This window comes from Loxodonta africana, chromosome 11 (genome assembly GCF_030014295.1).
Source record: "Loxodonta africana isolate mLoxAfr1 chromosome 11, mLoxAfr1.hap2, whole genome shotgun sequence".
In the NCBI taxonomy this organism is placed as follows: Eukaryota; Metazoa; Chordata; class Mammalia; order Proboscidea; family Elephantidae; genus Loxodonta; species Loxodonta africana.
Window position 1 is genome coordinate 103,589,516 of NC_087352.1, and position 17,834 is coordinate 103,607,349.

General features: G+C 44.1%; 1 protein-coding gene across 1 annotated transcript in view; it reads left to right on the forward strand.

The window, feature by feature from the left end:
- Positions 1-1,069: 1,069 nt before the first annotated feature.
- Positions 1,070-17,834, forward strand: part of APCDD1 (APC down-regulated 1) — a 38,027-nt gene continuing 21,262 nt past the window's right edge. Inside the window, exons 1-2 of the mRNA XM_010586852.3 lie at positions 1,070-1,231; positions 15,887-16,070. Of these exons, the coding sequence (XP_010585154.2) occupies positions 1,174-1,231; positions 15,887-16,070 (242 nt within the window). The 5' untranslated portion in view covers positions 1,070-1,173. The remainder of the gene's footprint in view (positions 1,232-15,886; positions 16,071-17,834) is intronic.

Here is a 17,834-nt window from a genome sequence, read left to right on the forward strand (position 1 = left end):
ACCACTGCCCTGGGGAATTAAGGGAGAGGGGGTTATTTGTTCCTGCCTTTGGGTATTTAACACCAAGGTAAAATTGAACATACCCCAATAGGCCCACAGAACACGAAATCAACATAACGGAGGTTATCAGGTTTGGGGTGGAGAAGAAGAGGAATCAGAGAAGGGGCCTACGCACTTTCCCAGGAACTGACAGAGAGTTTCTCTGAGATGTCTCCTCTGCTTCAGCAAGTCCTTCGACTTCTGGAAGTGGGAGGGAAAAGACGACGGCTCCTGCTGCCTACACCTTTCACCGGTCGGGGCCTGTGACGCGCGCACTCTCCTCTCAGCCCAGAAGCGAGGCCTGAACCGGCGGCGGGAGTTTTCAGTTAAGACACGCACTGCCCCCATTAGAAGCCCACCACTCCTGCATCCCCACGCCCGGGCAATTTCCCAGATCTCCCGTGCCTTCTCTCCTCCTCCTCCTCCTCTCTCACGCGCGCGCACTTCACCGCTCAGAGCCCACTCGAGGCCCCCGTGCGTCCAGCCCCTCTCACCTGTGGAGAACCGAAGCCAGGCTCCCGAGCTGCCCTGGGCGAGGCGGACGATGAGGGCCACTAGTTCCTTCCTGGCCGGCGGAGCGCGTGCCCAGCCCCGGGGAGCCCCTGGCAGGAGGCAGTGGGCGCTGAGGCGGAGGCGCGGAGGGGCCGCGCGGAGCCCGGGGAGGGCGAGCGGCGAGGGGCGCGGGGGGCGCGGGGAGGGCGGGGCGCAGGGCGGGGCTCCCTTTCAAGTGCCCCCGCCCCGCCCCGCCCCCGCCCGCGGCCCTCCACCCGCCGCGCGCTGGAAATATGAAGAGACGCTGCGGCTGCACGGTGGTGGCGGCCACTGCTCGTCGGCGCGCGGCGGCCGAGCAGGACGCGGCGGGCGGCGCCGGGGGCCACGGAGCCCGGCGCGGAGCCGGCATGGGGCGCGCGGCGGCCGCCTGAGCGGTTCGGCCCGAAGAGGCCCGCGCGGCCGGGCTAGCCGAGGGCGAGGCGGCCGGCGCGGCCTCGCCGGGACGGCCTTTGTACGCCGCCCGCCGGACGGTCGGGCGCGCGGGGACGGAGGTCCCCTCGGGCGGGCGCGGTGCCTCTGCCGGCGCCCGGCGGCGGGCGGCCGCGAGATTCGGAGAGCCGGAGCCGCCGCAGGAGCCTGGAAATGTTCTGTCTCTGCTGCCTCCTGGTCAGATACCTGTTCCCGGCCCTCTTGCTTCACGGTGAGTCCGAAGGTGACCCACTGCTCTCCGAGCCCAAGGGGTGGGAGCCGCGATGGCCCCGGACCCCACCCGAGAGGCCGTGCGGCCACGGCTGGGGCTGCGCTGTCCTGGGCAGGGGCTGACTTGAGGAAAGCCCCGCGTCGGCCTGAGCGCTCCTCGGAGACGGCTCTCCGGCGTCCTAGCCCGGAGCCCCTGCGCCCCTGCGCCCCTGCGCCCTGGCGCCCAGAGCGGCTTTGCTGCGGGAGTTTTCTTTCGTGGGAGGGTGCGAACCTGTGCAGAGCACTCCCCCTCGACACACACACACAGACACACACACACACAGACACACACACACACACACACACACCCACCCCAAGTGCATCCACGCTGTGGAACTTTAAAAGGATCGACTGTAAGGAAGCTGCACGCTCTGCGATCCAGTGTCCGAAGCGTCAGATGCAAGAGAGACTCGGTGTAGTTCCAGCTTTTACGGGTCTGTAACGAGAAACTATGGTCATTTAAGGGGGAAACCATTTCGGGGGGCGGGTTGTGTAGCGTTTGTTAGCATTCATGTGTGTTGTATGGATAAGCTTTGAGTCACTCTGAAGAGGTGATGGTGGGGTTGCCTTCTAGTGCACTGATGGGTAGAAGCTCCTGGAGTCTTTGGCTGCAGTTTGAAAGAGCAGGGAGCTTCTAACAGCCAAGACGTAATAATTAAAACCAGTCTCCCGAGTCTCACCCGACCTTGATGCTTTATTTCCTTGTACTCTTGCTTGGTGGTTTTTTTTTTTTTTTTTTTTTTCAGGGTTGCATGTGCTACACTTTCTCAGGGACTGTGCTAAACCCTTAGCCAGGGAACATCGGCCCTTTTAAAAGGGTTGCAGAAATTGCAGTGAGAACAATTAGGCAGAATTGCACTACAGTTTGACGATGCAGATTTGGGGGTTGGTCGGTATTGACAATCATGACCTGCCAAGGAAAAAGATTCAGTCCTCCACAGACCCTCCCTCATGGTCAGACAGTGAACATTTCAGCAGAGTGACCCCCCCCCCGGAGCAGCGGCCCTCCTTCCTCAGCACCTCTTCACAGCCACTCCGAATCTGGGCTGAGATCAGCGCCCTCAACAATTCTCCTTCCGGGTTTTGAGCAGGAGCCTGCAATGGATCCAGCTTCAGAATGCTTGTAGCCAGGACTGAATATTAGGCTGTGTTCCTTACTTAGCCCACAAGCTGCTGCTTTGCTGTCTTCTTTCAGGTCCCCCCAGGTGGCTCACCCTAACGCCACAGGCTGTGTGGACCTGTCTGGATGGGCAGACCTGCGTGATTGCCAAGGTGCATGTTGAGCCCCCCAACAATCGCAGAATTTAAAAGTCAGGATGCAAGGCTTGCAGTTAGAGGGCAAAAGAGAGAAGGTATAATTACAGGGTTGAGCTCCTAGGCCCATCTGCTTAGAATTACAGAGCAGTTTTAATCTTTGGCTGAAACATGAAACAAATCAGGGGCAATGAACAGATCAAACAGCAGCTGCCACACACACAAGAAAAAAGAGATGAAACAGGAAAATTGTCCCTTTAAAGAAGTCTGTTGTGATATCTTAAGAAAAAAATAGGATGGTCAAATAACTTAAAATGAAAAATTACTTGAAAATTTGGCATGAACAGAACTTTTTGCATAAAATCGTTGCTTTTGAACTACAAAAGCAAGGCTCAGAGACGGGGCCTACTCCTGTCCAGATGGAGCATTTTCTTCTTGTTTTGAGATTCAGGGTTGTAATTATACTTTTTACCTTCCAGTCCAAGCTGAGATAATAGTAATAGCTATCAGGCAGGTAGCAAAACCCCAAGTATACCTTTAGTGAGGTTATAGTATAGCCCTGGATCTCCCAAATTAGAGTCTGGAGCCTTAGGTAACTCCTTGGGATCTGCAGATATACCCAGACACAGAGGTGCTGCAAAGAGGACTGCAGGGAGCGAGAGAGTAACTGAAGGCACAGGCTGAGTATGAAGTGGTGGGACAGTGGAACCAGAACAGCACGTGTGCATGTGTGTGTGTATGTGAGAGAGAGAAGAGGAGGTATAAAATAAAAAAGGGGGTTGCAAAATTTAATTGGATTACATGGATAAACCTACAAAAAATTATCCAACTTCAAAATGAATCTGCAGTGGCAAAATTTTTAAAACAAAAGTAGCCCAAAGATCTACTTAGGTCCGTACGGGAGGGTTGGGCTTTAGTGCAGAAAATAAACAGACGGAATCATTGTTCAACTTGTAAATCTTCAGGATTTATGGAAGGTTCGTCACAATTAGTTAGGATAATGTAAAGCAGCCGAGAAGAAGTGGGTATTCTCCCCTTCCCCCCTGATTTTTTTAACGTGATTGAAGTAGTGTCTTAGCTATCTAGTGCTGGTGAAACGGAAATACCACAAGTGGATGGCTTTAACAAAGAGAAATTTATTCTCTCACAGTTTAGGAGGCTAGAAGTCTTGAATTAAGGGTGCCAGCTCCTGGGGAAGGCTTTCTCTTTCTGTCAAATCTGAGGGAAGGTCCTTGTCATCAATCTTCCCCTGGGCTAGGAGCTTCTGGCACAGGAACCCCAGGTCCAAAGGACATGCTCCACCCCTGGCTCTTCTTTCTTGGTGGTAATGAGGTCCCTCTATTTGCTTGTTTAATCTCTTTTATATCTCAAAAGAGATTGACTTAAGATGCAGTCTAATCCTGTAGATTGTGTCCTGCCTCATTAACATAACTGCCTCTAATCCTGCCTCATTAACCTCATAACCTAACCCAACCCCAACCCGTTGCATCAAGTTGATTCCAACTCATGAGGTTAGGATTTACAACACATAGGATAACTAGATCAGATCACAAAATAGAAGTCAACCACACAGCACTGAGAACCATGGGCTAACCAAGTGGACACATATTTTGGGGGGACACAATTCAATCCATAGCAAGTAGTTTTACCAGAAAATGGCTATTAATCAGCCTAAGCCAAGAAAATGGTTTTGTGACTATGTCCTACTCTACAGTTATTTTACAAGCATTCAAAAATTCTCTTCTGTAGTAACAGATGGAGCTTGATCATATATTTAAGTTGAAGTTATGAGTTGAAAGGAAATCTCAAGATGGCATAATGATTTTTTCCTGAGAAATACGACATTTTATTATTTAAGCCATGTGATATCATTTGTCTATTTATGGGAGTAATTTCTAGGTAAAATGTATTTCCTATGGTTATGAATGTACTTGTAACAGAGTTTAATAAACTTAGTTTCAGACATCATTTATAGATTTCTATGTGCACAGTTCATGTTGATAAGATTAAAACGTGCTCTTCTTTTTTTTTTTTTTCTTCTTTATGACCAGTCCTGTGAGGGTGCTATAGATACCATATGTTTGGTATCCAGTCATTGTTCAGTTTTTTGGTTACTTCTGTTTCAATTCATTGCAAGTCATAAATCACTCCCTAAGCGCCTATTGATGAGTAATTCAGACTCTGGCGAGACTTGAACCTGTTGTTTATTTTTCTTGTTTTTCTAAACTGTAAATGCAGCACAAGACCCAAGTTGAAAATTTAACAGCGTAAAAGTATACATGTCAATTTTACTTTCCTCCCCTTCAGATTCTGAAAACAATTGCATTTCTTAATCCAAATAAAACCTATTGGATGTCATGAAGGTATGCAGCTGGAAGACATCCGTTATCACTGTTTTCTTTGCTTACATGAAAAGTCACAAGCGTTTCAGATGTCAGATGCTAAAAATCATTCAGTTCCAGAAACACAGATTAGCACGAGGCTGTCTAAAGTCACTGGTGCTTTAACACACGTCAAAGCACTGATTCCCTTTGCTAATGAAAACATTTGTTTTTAAGGTTTGGAGCTAATGTTGGGAGACAGACTATATTCCCAAATGCTGTTTACTTTTGTAGAATTGACTTTTCTGAAAGGTAAAGACTCTGGAGCTAGTCCCTTTCATTCAAGCTTATTCTGTCAAAACTTTTAAAAGCTGTAGCGATTACCACATGATAGCTTAACCAACAAAATGGGAAGACATTTAAATAGGGTCAAATAGGACTCTGAAATGCCATTTTACCAAAGACAGTTTTTGTAACCAAGAAAATATTTTCTTTCCTGCACCTTTTTCTCCTTTAGTCAAAAGATGAAAATAAAATTTTGAAAAGAAACATGACTCATCTGTATATCACAGGAAGGCAGAGTCTTAGATTAAATATTCTCTTGTTAAATAAGTCGACTTCTTTCAGGCACGTGACTGCAGGAGACCCAGCAGAGTTCTGTCAGGCTGCGTTCATTCTATCTCGCCCTAAAGGAGGAAAGAGCTGAGTAGAGGTGGATGCTGTGACTGTAATTAAGTACTGTTTTGGAATAGACTGGTGACAACATGATATAATGTATTAAAGCAAAGCATAAAGCGTTTAAGACTACAGGCGAAATATTAGTGATTTTATCTTTTGGCTGAAAGCATACATGGCAGGACACATCTCCAGTAGACTATATATAGAGTTGACGTGATTACAAAGAAAGCTTCAGGAAAAAAAGACTGCCATAAATGTCAAGATTTTATGTGTATAGGTTGTTACTTAGTTCTCTCCAATTTGGGAACAAAATTATTCTGGGAAGTCATATGTTAGTTTCATTCATTCAGCTAACTATTCATTCAACAAGTATGTTTATGAGGTTCAGAGCCCCGGTGGCCAACTGGTTAAGAACTCAGCTGCTAACCAAAAGGTTGGCACAGGGTCACTAGGAGTTGGTTTGGTTTTGGCTTACTGTATGCCAGGTGCCACACATTGCTGGGCACAGGGATTGTAAGGAGGAACATTTCCTCTTTCCTGAAGGTTCCCGAAGAATACCAAGGGGTGGGAAGAGATGAGGATTGTAGAGCCCCAGAGCTGGGGCACGGCATGCTGTGCCGTGGCTGACAGCAAACACACACACAGGCTCACGCTCACACACGCGTACACGCGCAGCTGGGCTGAAGAGGACGGGTATGCCGCAGCAGTTAGCTGCAGAGCCAACGTGTAAGATTTGCAGTCTCGCTTCAACACTAGTGTCTAAGTGGGACATGGTGTCAGAAGAAAATGACATGAAAAATTACCTCGTTTCAGCTAAAGTTAAACAGAACTAGGAATTTGAGATCTTGACACTAGTATATGTCTATCAAGAAAAAAGAAAAATACTTTTAAATATGAAGGTTTAAAGATTGGTAGAAGGAGCTTTCTTTTAGCTCAAAAAAAAAAAAAAAAAACTTGAAAGTAAAAACAAGAACTTGGTCGGCACCTGTGTGTGGGAAGAAAATCCAGTCTTGTCTGTGATCCACAAACACTTTATTCCAAAAAATGGAAGCTGTGCTGGAGTTTATCTGGCAATATCCACTTCAAAGGACACATTTACAGTAATGACTGTTTATTTAATTGGGCAGGGCAATTTCATGGCTAAGTAATTACCTGTGTTTAATCAGTCACATTTTATCTGCTTCAAGTTTTTACATATCATTCAGGTTCTGACTTGAGAATACTTTTCTCACTCTGATTATCAAAGTAATAGATGGCTTATTACATGAAGTGTAACCAAAACCAAACCAAACCCAGTGCCGTTGAGTCGATTCCAACTCATAGTGACCCTATAGGACAGAGTAGAACTGCCCCATAGAGTTTCCAAGGAGCGCCTGGCAGATTCAAGCTGCCGACCGTTTGGTTAGCAGCCGTAGCACTTAACCGATACGTCGCCAGGGTTTCCATATAAAGTGTAGGGACATGCAAAATGTATAGGAGAAACAATCAAAACCCTTCTACCCAAATACAACCATTATTAATATCTAGGCATCCTTATCTAGTCTTTTTTAATGTAATTAAAGACTATTTCTTAAGCGTGTGTGTGTGTGTGTGTGTATTTGGTCCCAAGCATGCTTGAAAATGATTGTTTCCTTCCCAACTAATTTTACATACGATTACATGTAAAATGGCCTTGAACTTTTGGTTTCTCGTAGGCAGGTGAAAAATGGTGGAATGTACTAGATAATTCAGATTTTTCAAATATTGAGAAATCAGGGACCTGGACATGGAGTCTACCATCCTTCTGTTTCACCTTTTCTTTCATATGTCCGCAGTGGTCAGTGCCGAAGAGGTAAGCCAGTGCTTAGTAGGCCTTCAGTGACTTGTGGGACATGAATGTTGACTTCCAAAGGCAAGCAGCAACAGCAGTGCCCTTGCTGTTCTGCCCCCTCGGCAGCACTTTCTGAGCTCTCTCAGTGGACCAGCCTGCTTTTTGAGAGCACCTTGGGTTTAGGACTAAGATCTGCTGTGGGTGTCTGTAGCAGAGGTACTGTGTTTGTTCTTTTGAAAACTGCCAAGGACTGCTTTCTGTATTTGTGATCTGGTGAATTCAAGCAATGTGAACCGTTAGCCTAGTCACATAGGCCTTTTATTTAGGGTGTAGATCTCTGTGTGAATGGTCAACTCTGTGTTTCCTTTCATTTACAGAAATCTTTCTTTTACCTGTTGTCACTGGGAATTTTCACTCTCTGAACGGTAGGTTACTGGGATTATGATTGTGGGGTAGTTTATTCCTTGGGATAAAAAAAAAGGAAAGGTATAAGCCCTCCAGGGATCTCATTTAGAACCCTGGTAATTTATAAAATTGTACCCTAAAGCCCTCAGGACTTAATTTGCTTCAACAGGTGAGCGATTTCCATCCTGAGTCTACCTTTTTCTCTCTCACTCACTCAAAAGAAGCTAGCCCTGTGCCATAATAATTTTTATACAGGCCATAGGGCTCCCGGTGTTTGTAACCATTTTATAGTGAAATCATTTCCATAACCTCCTTAATCAGAATCCACTGGGCTGGCAGCAGTGCTGTGGGAGTCCTGGTTTCCTTGGCATCGTTGACTGACGTTACATGACACTCCCGTTGAAGAATTCTCGCCTACCATTACCCTTCCTGTGCCTTCGTAGGAACTAGCACTTGATTAAACGAGATAATACACACATGAAGTGAAGTGCCAGGTGTTGGACAAACAGTGGTTATTTTCACCGTTACTATAATTTTTAGTTTATACTGGAAAAAGAGAGGCACAGATTGGGTGACTTCCCAGAGCCACTTGGGAAACTAAAATCTCACAGCCACTCTCTCTTTGCAGTTGTTGTTTAATCCTTTGAAATGCTCTTTTCTCTGAATTCATTTTCAGAAAAATTTAAATAAATGAGAACCAGTTAACTAGTCCCTTTAATTAATATTGACTCAATTAACCAAAATGTCGATGTTATTTGCATGCACACAAACATATGTATGTATGTGTGTGTGTATATATATATATATATATTTTTTTTTTAAGAAGAATAAAGGGAAAACTTTCACGGCCTGAACAGGGCTGATACTTGATCCTTTAGGCTCACTGTTTCCCTGGCCACAGTACCATCCCATGAACACTGCCCTAACAATGACCTTGAGCCACTTTGAGCGCCTGAATCATCAGAGAAAGGTCATAATGTCAGTTGCATTCAAAATACAATGGCAGAATTTTCAACATCCAAATATTGTGATTAACCAAGACTTTATATTACATAACTAATCCAATTAAGTGAAGGATTTTGCATATTATTGTTACGGAGAGTAAGCACATTTCTTATAAATAACGGGTATACTGAGACAGGAAATATTACACTCGTTAGCTGCCATCCTTGAGCACTGTATTGCGAAGTACAAGGATGATTGATAATAGAATTTAAGATACATCAAAGTAGGACACACAGTGTTTTACAAAAGCTCTTATTCAGGTGCAGTGCTAAATGAGTGTAGGTTTCTTTCCTTCTTTTCTCACTCCTCCCTTCCTTCCATCCTCCTTTTCTTTCAATATAACTTCTTGGTAACACCTCTTCCACCCTAAGATGCAAAAGGTGGTCAGTATGTCTCCAAGACTACAGAAAGGATTTTGTGTCACTTGTTGAAATCAGCTCCCTTCTCTTCTCTTAGCTCTCTAATTTATTCAGGCAATAAATGATACGACACTCAACTACTGCTAAAAAAAAAAAAAAATTTTTTTTTGCTTCAGCTTAATAATTAGTCTTCCTGCTTCTCATCTGCTCCTCCATGCCTCCAAAAAAGGGAAAAGCAGTCTTCGAAAATCACCACTGCATTGTTTATAATCTTTTGATGATTTCTCCTGACCTTTCAAATCGAATGCACACCCAGAATGACACCCATGACATTCTCAGCCATGGCCTTGCCTCCTTCCCGGCGACACCTACGCCCTCCTCCTGTGCACCCTGTGCTCTGTCTCCTGATAGGAATCATTCTCTCACACCCCCATGTGTTTGAACATGCTGTGTACTCTGCCTAGAGAGCTCCCATTCAGCCTACAGGCTGCCCCTGTGTGCATCCCGCAAGGACGCACCGAGAGCCACCCCTTTTGTTCTCACGAGTCCCTGGACAGGCCTGCATGTAGCTGGCATGTACCTTCCCTGAGCGAGGCTCCTCTGGGTATCATGCTTGTAGCTTCTGTGCCTAGCACAGTGCCTGGTCCTTCAGAGCTTTAATGATTGTTGGAATGAGTGAGTTGTTAGTTTGTGCCCCCCCAAATTTGGAGTTGATGCAGTGAACTGTGGGTGATGCAATGAAAACAGGGGTCCCTGGGGTAATCAGAAATCTAAGGCCGGTCTCCTTAGAGGGCACCATGGCTGATTCTCCAGAAGGGAGCCTCGGAGTATAAAGACACAGCTATTACACTTCGTGCCTTCTGCATTTAAATTGGTGCTTCAAATGAGCGTTTAACTTCCTGTCATTTATTACAAGTAGCACTTGCAAGAAGGCCATCCATATTTTGCACATTAGACAAGCCCAGTGAATATTGGAGACCAGTGTCAGTGAACTGAAGACCTAAGAGATGGTTTCTCCTACTTTATAGCAACTCTTTCTTTCACTTCACCTAATTAGTTACTTTTGCTCCGTAAGTGGGGCAGTGATTAAGAGCTTGGCTCCTAACCAAAAGGTTGGTGGTTAGAATCCACCAGCTGCTCCTTGGAAACCCTATGGGGCAGTTCTACTCTGTCCTATATGGTTGCTATGAGTCGGAATCAACTCGATGGCAATGGGTTTGGTTTTGTTTCTAAAAACAATCAAGCTGGTAGGTTTTTCAAAGGGAAAAGATAAAAAGAGAATAAATACGAACCGTTTTTCTCACCCTTAAAAATACAGTATTGCCTTAGAGAGATGGCCCTAAATGATAGCACTGTCGTTGGTGAGGCTAGGCCAGCTATAGAGCTCTTCTGCAGATGGGCTCACAGTGCCCACGTTGATGCTGCCCCAGCACTGACAGCCCCACCAGCCTGTGAGCTCTTCTCCATAGTTGCAGGAGTGAGGTGGGAATTATTTGCCATTAGAAACCCTGAGTAAGTTAGTCACTTGCCTGCTTTCCAGTGATGTGCATATTGGTTATTGTATTTTATTTCTTCCACCACTGGCTTTAAAAAACCTAACTGTAGGCCCCCTTCACTGTGTGTCTCTAGCCTGTGGGAGGCCCGTGCAGATGATCACGCACCCTCTCCTTCTGCCTTGGCAATCCCCAGCCTTCCTTCCCTAGAGCCCTCCCTCATCATCTCAGCCCTTGTTCTTTGACATCAAGGCCAATGACACCTCAAGATCCTCAAGGCCAGAAAAACTTATATTTACTCTTTGTGCCTGTGGGCCCTAAAATATACAAAGTAATAGTAGGTACTTGTAAAACAGAATAGAGCTTGTCGGAGCCTGGTACTTAGGATCCCACCCTCTTCTACATCAGGTCATCATTCAGCTTTGGGAGCCCATCTCTTTACCCTGAACATGTTGTGCTTCTGAGAGCTCAGAATACGCTTGGCTCTGGGTGACTTGTGTCATTACTTCAACTGTTCTGTTGGTCAGGAAGGACTTTTTGAGGGTGGTCTAAGAGCCAAGGCATTACTTAAACTAATAACAGATAGCGTTTAACGAGAACTTACTATGTGCCAGGCACTTTGCAAAGAAAATTCTCACTTAATCCTGAGAACAACCCCATCAGATGGGTAATGTTTTTATCCCCTTGTTACAGATGAGTGGACTGAAGTGTGGAGAGGTTAGGTGATTTGTTCAAGGTCACAGTACTTTATTTCATTGATTGTAAAAAGATGCATTTTTTTCATACTTTAAGATCTTTGAAGTTGGCGTGCACCTTAGAATCGATAGGGATTATATATAGCCCCACCAGTCAGCAGGCAGTGATGGGAGGAGGCATGTGAACTTGCCCATGTGAACTTGGCTGCAGCCGCTAACACCATCTTCACCTCAGTCCTTTCCCGAGTGTTGCTGGTACTCCCTCCCTTGAGTTCAGTTGCTAATAGGCTGGTTTTGAAAATAGAACAAAATGTCTGAGTCAGATACGCTTGGTTTCTTCTCCATAACTCACTTAAGCATTCACACTCTCAGCATTGAAAAGTAAATTCATTGTGAAAAGCAGAAGGGCCTCATAACAGAGCTAGATAACAGAGCAGTGGAGTGTTAATTTGATATTAATGAAGCAATATTTATTTCTAGAAGAGTAATGCTAACCCCATATTTCCTTACACAGCAACAGTCAGTTACTTGGAAAGGAAGATACCCAAGAAAAGATGAGGCTGAGGCTGGCTTTTTGTTTTGTTACTGAGCTTCATGCGAAGCAAATGGATTACCTGTCACAGTAAAAAAAAAAAAAAAAAAATGCAGCTGAAGGCCAGACAAATTGCCAAATCTCTTTAAACTGATAAAAGAAGTTTCAAAGTAGTCAGAGGCTGCTGTGGATGACCCACATGTGCCTCAGGTCTGCTGTCAAGGCATGAGTCACCATTAAATGGAAGTGTTTTTTTCCACTGGTACATAAAATTATGATCCATTGTAACAATCACTGAAGTCTTAGATTCAGTGAAATCCTTTCAGTGGCAGATCCAATTTCAAACCCAAGCAACCTAGCTCCAGAGATTTCATCCATACCCACTACCCTCCTGGCTTTTATGATATTTATTCAAAAACATTTTGCAAGGGGTAAAGTGGTTTACAAACCAATTTTTAGAACACAACTAGGTTGATGCTGATATGATGGCATCTTTACTGAATGCTTGGAGCCCTGGTGGCACAGTGGTTAAGAGCTTGGCTGCTAACCAAAAGGTCTGCAGTTCAAGTCCACCAGCTGCTTCTTGGAAACCCTATGGGGCAGTTCTTCTCCGTCCTATAGGGCTGCTATGAGTCAGAATCAACTCCAGTGCAGCAGGTTTGGTTTGGGTTTGGTTTTACTGAATGCTTCGTAGGCCATATTTAAGACAGAATCTTCCCCACTTCCAATACTTTGTGAATTTAATTAAAATCAGTTTCAGGTTAACTACACTGTAATTGATCACAATGCACCTGACCCATCAGGCACACATTGCAGTTTGTTTCATTCCTTGATTGCCTAACAGAGACCGTAATGGATTGAACTGTGACCCCCAAAAATGTGTCAACTGGGTTAGGCCGTGTGTGGCTGTCCTCCATTTTATGATTTTCCTATGTGTTATAAATCATAATCTCTGCCTACAGTTAAAGAGGATTAGGGTGGGATGTAACACCCTTGCTCAGGCCACATCCCTGATCCAATGTAAAGGGAGTTTCCCTGGGGTATGGCCTGTACCACCTTTTATCTTACAAGAGATGAAAGAGAAGCAAGCAGAGAGTCAGGGACCTCATACCACCAAGAAAGAAGCACCAGGAGCAGAGCGCATCCTTTGGACCCAGGGTTCCTGCGCAGAGAAACTCCTAGTCCATGTGAAGATTGACGAGAAAGACCTTCCTCCAGAGCCGACAGAGAGAGAAAGTCATCCCCTGGAGCTGATGCTCTGAATTTGGACTTCTAGCCTACTAAACTGTGAGAAAATAAATTTCTCTTTGTTAGAGCCATCCACTTGTGGTATTTCTGTCATAGCAGCACTAGATGACTAAAACAGAGACGTTCCAGAAATGCTTACAATCATCAGGGTAATTACAACTATTGGGCTTGGTGTGGTTACAATGAATAGGACCCAATCTTCCCTACACTAGTTAAAAGCTATCTGAGATCAAGGATGTGTCAGACAAATGGGGATTAAAGCGTTAGAATAGGGGTAAATACTTGATTGGAGGACACAGTTTAGATGTGTGGCCCATGATAGGCTTGCTAATAGTTCACTCTGAATTTTTCAGACTTTGCACCTAGTCCAGTGCCACAGGAGAACAATAGAAAGAGCAGGGCCTTTATGACATGTTAGAGGGCAGATCAGAATATGTACATGTTGTAAACCAGCATGTTTTGAATAGAGAAATATGACTGAGTCAAGCACACTTGGTTCCTTCTTCATAACTCAGCACCTTTTCCCTAGGAGGACTGGTTGAGGGGCTAAGAGAGAATACCCAAGAGTATTTCTCTAGTGGAAATGCCTTCGCTCTCATGAAAACAGATGGCTACAGGAAAGGTGGTTCCTGCTTAACCAGATGAGCACTGGTAACGATACCACTAGACATGGATTTTTAATTTTTACTGTTCCCCCCTGTTTAGCTCAGGTCACAGTTAGCTTGGCTAAATGGGGTTGGTTGAGAGGTTGCATTTAGTTTGAACATGGTACAGTCACGTTTCTAGAAGCTCTTTCAAAATTTTTATTTAGTTGAATGGCATCTACAAGTATCTTCACCTGATTGCCTTTCACTTGATTTAAGATCTATAAGAACAAATCATGAAGCTTTTTTTTTTTTCCATCAAAAGGCCAACATTTTACTCAGTGGAAAACCCGAGAGTTCAAATATTGAGACTTCTGTCTTCCTAATGCCAAAGACTTTAGATAAAAAATTAATTCAGTCTCCTGAGTGTTTTATCCACAGGATGGCAAATGTCTGCATATTTTACAGATAACCTGACTGTTATCGGTCTTTGGGTCTGAGTTTATCCAGATACATTTTCATTTTATTACTCTAAGTCACTGTATTCCAGATCTAACTTTTCATTTTCAAATGATCTCTCATAAAGCATGGTTTTTATGTGAAGTTATTTAAGTGTTGATTAAAAATAGTAATTGCCTTCCTGTAAGTAGCATTCTCACAGGTACATTTATTTTGCATCTCCATTTTCTTTCATTTTTGTACATTTGCTGACTAGTGTCTTTTTTGTTAACACAGCGTTGACTGCATAGTAGACCAATTTCTTTAGGAGTGAATCCAAAAGGAAACAGTGGGCTTAAATATTTTAACTCCATTTTTTTCCGCTTCTTTTTTTTTTTTAATTGTTTTACTGTGGTAAAAATATATGTACCAAGACATTTTCCAATTTAACATTTTTTACATGTACAATTAAGCGACATTGATTACATTCATCATGTTGTGCAGCCATTACCACTGTATGTTTCCAGATTATTCTGCCGCCATTAACAGAAACTCAGTGTTGCTTCAGCAAAGACTTCCCCTTCCCGCCTTCCTACCATTCCTGATAAGCACTAGTAAACTTGGTTTCCATACATTTGCCTGTTTCGTGTAAGTGGGATCATACAATATTTGTGCTTTTATGACTGACTTATTTTGCTTAGCATAATGTTTTTAAGATGTAGTGTACCAGGATTTCATTTCTCTTTATAGCTGAATAACATTCCATTGTATGTATGTATATCCATTCAGCTGTTAATGGACATTTAGGTTGTTTTCACTTTTTGGCTATTGTAAACAGTGCTGCAATGAACATTGTCATACGATCCATTTTTTTTATTGCTTTATTCTGAACACTGGGCTGATGGTAGTTTTGCATGTGTAAATTTGGGCCAACCTAAACTCCCTGTGGTACTAAAGATAAACTTAGACCTAGTATTCCTTTACCCCTGGAAAATAAAAATGTGCAATCTTTTTGTAATTCATTCTTAATTTTAAGCCTTATATCGTTTGTCACTGGCTTTTGTGGGGATGAGAGGCTTGATGGAAGGAAAATACCACAATGTCCCCAAATTGTAGGGAAGGCATGGGTGCCCCCCCCCAACCTTGTTGATGAGCAGCCTTGTAGAGGCATCCACCTGAGACCGAGAACTGGAAGATGCATGTCTTGGTGGAAGCAGATCTTAGGTGGGAGTCTTTGGAACTGTTCCTGGGCCTTCCTCCATACCATCTTTGCCCAGGTTCCATTTTCACTAAGCTGGTCTCCTTGCTCTTTGCTCACCTAAATGTGTCTTTGTACACATCTACACTTCCCGATGCCTCCCTTCTCACTGCTTCCTTCAATCCCATCTCCTCTTTGGTGATGCTGCAACATGTCCGTTTCTTTCTTCTACAAACCCTGTTGCACTGATGTGCCTACACTACACAGGTACTCACTGAGATGCACAACCTCATCTGCTGTTTCGTAGGTGCGTGGATTTCAGTTCTGGCCTTCACCACGAACTAGCCAAGTAACCTCAAGCAAGCAGATTTGTTGTCTCTTGGATCTCAGTTTTCTCACCTGTGAAGTGATCACCACAGACACTTCTAGTTCAGGAATGTGAACTCTGTGAGACCAAATACAGATAATATCTGGTAGAGTAAGAGTGCATTTCCAATTTGCAGCTATTTCACTACTGCCGAAGGCAATTCTTCAACCTGATTCCTGTCTGCCACTAATTCTCCTGTGGGCTAACTTCTCACTTTCTTTTTTTTTCAGGGCTGGGAGAGGGTTCTGCCCTCCTCCACCCGGACAGCAGATCCCACCCAAGATCCTTAGAGAAGAGTGCCTGGAGGGCCTTCAAGGAATCCCAGTGCCACCACATGCTCAAACATCTCCACAATGGTGCTCGAATCACCGTGCAGATGCCACCCACAATTGAGGGGCATTGGGTCTCCACAGGGTAAGGGTTGGGAGAGTGGGAGTCGTCGGGATAGCCCAGAGAGCACACTGAAGTGGAAAGCTCTTGCTGTGCTTTCTCAGATGCGTAGAAACTGTATATGATGTACAATGATACGGGTGTTGTCTACATGTAAAACTAAGACCCAAGCAACTTTTTGCAACTATGATTGGTAAGGAAACAGAGGTAGGACTGTCGAAACCTTAGGCTAAAGCACAGATTACGTTGTACCGGCATTGACCACATAGTGTGAGTGAACAGATCCTTGTTTACTGAACTCTATCGCACCACTTGTTTATAAAAAGAAACCATTAGCAAGTGGAATTAAGAATCTGTGTTTCCCCAACCCTGAAACATGACTTGCAAAGCTTCTTACGGTCTAAGTATTCTAGCCATATTCTGGTAATTTAATATATGGCTCCAAGTTCTGAGAGTGAGTTAAAAGGTACTCAGGCTACCTTGACTAGCCAGGGCATAGTGCTTGGATTCTTTTCCATGCTAAACTCTGTTCCACCCTGAGCTCTGGCTTATCTTCCCATTAGACCTTTTAAAAATAGCCTAGAGGCACACCTGTGTTTTTTTTTTCCTACCCATTAAATTGTTGAGAATTACGAAGACTAACTCTGGGATCTGATACCTTCTCCCTGTACACTATGCCTGGGATATGGGTAGCTTCCTCCAGATACCTTGGAGAGAGATTAAATGAATATGAGAAGAGAAAAAAGTTTTATAAAGATGATGAAGACCCAGAATTTTTTTCAGTAGGGTCTCTCAAAAAAACTTGCGCAGTAAATATTTGCATAAACAATCTTAATGTGATGTGTTTTAAAATGATTTATCAATTTATTCAACGCACATCTATTATGTGCTGACTGTGCCAAGCATGGTTCTAGATTTGGAGCTTGTAGCTGTGAACAACACTAGACATGGTCCCTGTCTTCATAGATTTTACAAATAAATACACAAAAAAATAAGTAATTATAAAGTACGCTGTGAAGGAGAAAAAAAATACTCAAATGCTGAGAGAGAATATCCCTAACCAACCTAACCCATTGCCGCTGAGCCAATTCCAATTCATAGCACCCCTGTAGGACAGAGTAGAATGCCCCCACAAGGTTTCCAAGACTGCAAATCTTATGGAAGTAGCCTGCTATTTCTTTCTCCCGCAGAGTGGCTGGTGGGTTTGAACTGCTGACCTTTTGGTTAGAGCTGTGCACTTAACCACTGCGCCAACAGGGCTCCTTGAGATAATACTAGGGAGGTCTGTTTTAGGTTGGGGTGGGGTCAGGGTAGTCTACTGAGGAAGGTGACACTTGAGCTGAGAAGCATTGGCCATATGAAGACTAGGGAAGAGATTTCCAGCTAGAAGGACCAGCCTGGATTGCAGAATGAGTCAGAGCCTGGCTAGACAAGCGTAGTAACCAAGGGGACAGTAAGGCTGGAGAGGAGGGCGGGCCAGATCTCAGGGAACTTTTCAGGCCCCATCTTGGAGTTTGGCTTTTGAAAATTTTCGGTAGGAGGCATGCTTAAAATATGACTCAACTTTACTAAAGGGCACTCTGGTTTCTGTGTGCCGAATGGATCATAGAAAAAGTGACTTTAACAGAGCATGGCAACAGTTCTGGCTAGAAACAGGAGGCTTAGATGCGAGTGGTGGCAAGGGTGATGGGGAAAATGAATGGATTTGAGATGTACTTCACTTTGGAGACAGAATCAACAGATTGTCACTGCTTACATAAAAAAATAACAATAAGTGATCTTATCTAC